Here is a 2,286-nt window from a genome sequence, read left to right as displayed (position 1 = left end):
ATGATTGACAAATATTTTATAAATATGCAAAATATTATAGATAAAAGAGATACCGTGGAAACAATTAATCAGCAGTTAATATGATTAAAGTTAAAAAGTTAAATACAACTGTTTAACGTCAATAACAAAACTAACATAAGTAAGGAGTCGTTAACTATTCTTATAACGAAATTATAAACATCAACATTTGGCTGTTGATAAAAAGATATCTAGAAAAATATGAAAACTGTGAACTAGGATCATAATATTTCCAAAAACAAAACACAAAAAAAAACTTTTTTTTACAATAGTCTTACTAACTTAATTGACATTTGGTTGCTAATAAGAAAAGAATGTCTTGAAAAATTTGAAAATGTGAACTGGAATTATAAAATAAAAAAAAAATGAAAAAAAAAATTCTTCTATATCAATCTTCCTAACTTGATTTACATTTGGCTGCTGATAACACGTCTAGATAAATATGAAAACTGTGAATAAGAATCATAAAATCCGCCCCCCCCCACAAAAAAAAATAAATAAAAATAAATAAATAGATATAAAAAAAATGCTTCTATAACAATCTTCCTAACTTTATCTACATTTGGCTGCTGATAAAAATACGTCTAGAAAAATATGAAAACAGTGAACTAGAAGCATAAAATTTTCATAAATATAAAAAAAAAGCTGATAAAAAACACGTCTAGATAAATATGAAATGTGTGAACTAGAATCATAAAATGTATATAAAAAAGAAAAGAAAAAAAAAATGCTTCTATAACAATCTTCCTAACTTTATCTACATTTGGCTGCTGATGAAAATACGTCTAGAAAAATATGAAAACTGTGAACTAGAATCAGAAAAATTTCAAAAAAAAAAGAAAAAAAAAAAACCGCTTTCACAACAATCTTCTTAACAATTGCAGGATGTGACTTCGCGACTATTAAACATCTAATTCTTCCGATAGTAGCTTCAGTCTTGCTTCCAATCCTCCGTTCTCCATTTCAGGCTCGTGCTTCAGGATTTCTGAAGCCTCGTGTAGATGCTTCACCGCTTCAGTCATGTAATCCTGTACGGGGATACAGAAAATACAACGACTCAATCAATGAATATATAAATGAAGCTATAAGAGAGATTACTCGAGTGCCATATGTGGATGAGATCATGATGAGGGATAGATGGAGATGGTCTGGACATGTTCTTCGCACTCCTCGAGAGAGATTAATTCAACAAACATTCAGCTGGGTTCCTTAAGGCACTAGAAGAGTTGGAAGACCCAGGCCTACATGGCTGAGGATTGTGAAGCGCGAAATAGGAGATGATGAATGGAGAAGTATTGAATTTAAAGCTCGAGATAGATGCGACTGGCGAAATCTAACCGGGGCCCTTTGCGTCAATAGGCGTAGGAGGGTATATATACAAACATATATATATATATATATATATATATATATATATATATATATATATATATATATATATATATATATATATATGTGTGTGTGTGTGTGTGTGTGTGCATGTGTGTATGATCGTATCATACATGTCAATTACTTGAGTCTCTGATTGGTAAGTAAAGCTTTATCTACACATATGTCTTTGGCTTTCTTAGCCTTATATACTAGACCCAAATAGTAATAATGAAACACACACACACACACACACACACACACACACATATATATATATATATATATATATATATATATATATATATATATATATATATATATATATACATATATATATATATATATATATGTATATATATATATATATATATATATATATATATATATATATATATATATATATATAACTACTTATCTATGAAATACTTTTGAAAAATAAAAAATAATTCAACATTAAATAGCCACTAGACAAAGACAACGCATCCTAGCCATCCTTCCTTACCTGTGTTCCTTCCTTTGTTAATATTTCGTTGGAGAGCAGCATCCTAGCGAGAGCTACGAGTCCTGCCTGGAGTTCGAAGAGCAACGTTCCCCTCAGGAGGCTGAGTCCTGGATCGATGACTTCCGCCAACTCAAGGAGTTCACGACAATACTTCACTTTCTTTTCCAGCTGCTCTCTTGACATATCTGAGGATGGTCATGTGGAATGTGAATTTTGTGCACTTTGGTATTATCTCAATTAAATGTATATATTTTCCCTGTTGGGGCCCTTGGGATTATAGCATCTTGCTTTTCCAACTAGGGTTGTAGATTAGCAAGTAAAAATAATAATAATAATAATAATAATAATAATAATAATAATAATAATAATAATAATACGACACAAGGACATGTTGG

General features: G+C 30.2%; 1 protein-coding gene across 1 annotated transcript in view; it reads right to left on the bottom strand.

The window, feature by feature from the left end:
• Nucleotides 1–851: 851 nt before the first annotated feature.
• The window catches only part of LOC137628326 (SET domain-containing protein SmydA-8-like), a 17,473-nt gene continuing 16,038 nt past the window's right edge, over nt 852–2,286 (bottom strand). The window contains exons 8-9 of the mRNA XM_068359490.1: nt 1,892–2,076; nt 852–1,046 (exon numbers count right to left, since the gene is read on the bottom strand). Coding sequence (XP_068215591.1) covers nt 921–1,046; nt 1,892–2,076 — 311 coding nt within the window. The 3' untranslated portion in view covers nt 852–920. The remainder of the gene's footprint in view (nt 1,047–1,891; nt 2,077–2,286) is intronic.

Source organism: Palaemon carinicauda, chromosome 36 (assembly GCF_036898095.1).
Source record: "Palaemon carinicauda isolate YSFRI2023 chromosome 36, ASM3689809v2, whole genome shotgun sequence".
In the NCBI taxonomy this organism is placed as follows: domain Eukaryota; kingdom Metazoa; phylum Arthropoda; class Malacostraca; order Decapoda; family Palaemonidae; genus Palaemon; species Palaemon carinicauda.
The sequence above is the reverse complement of the archived record's forward strand: the minus strand, read 5'-3'. Positions and strand labels throughout refer to the sequence as shown.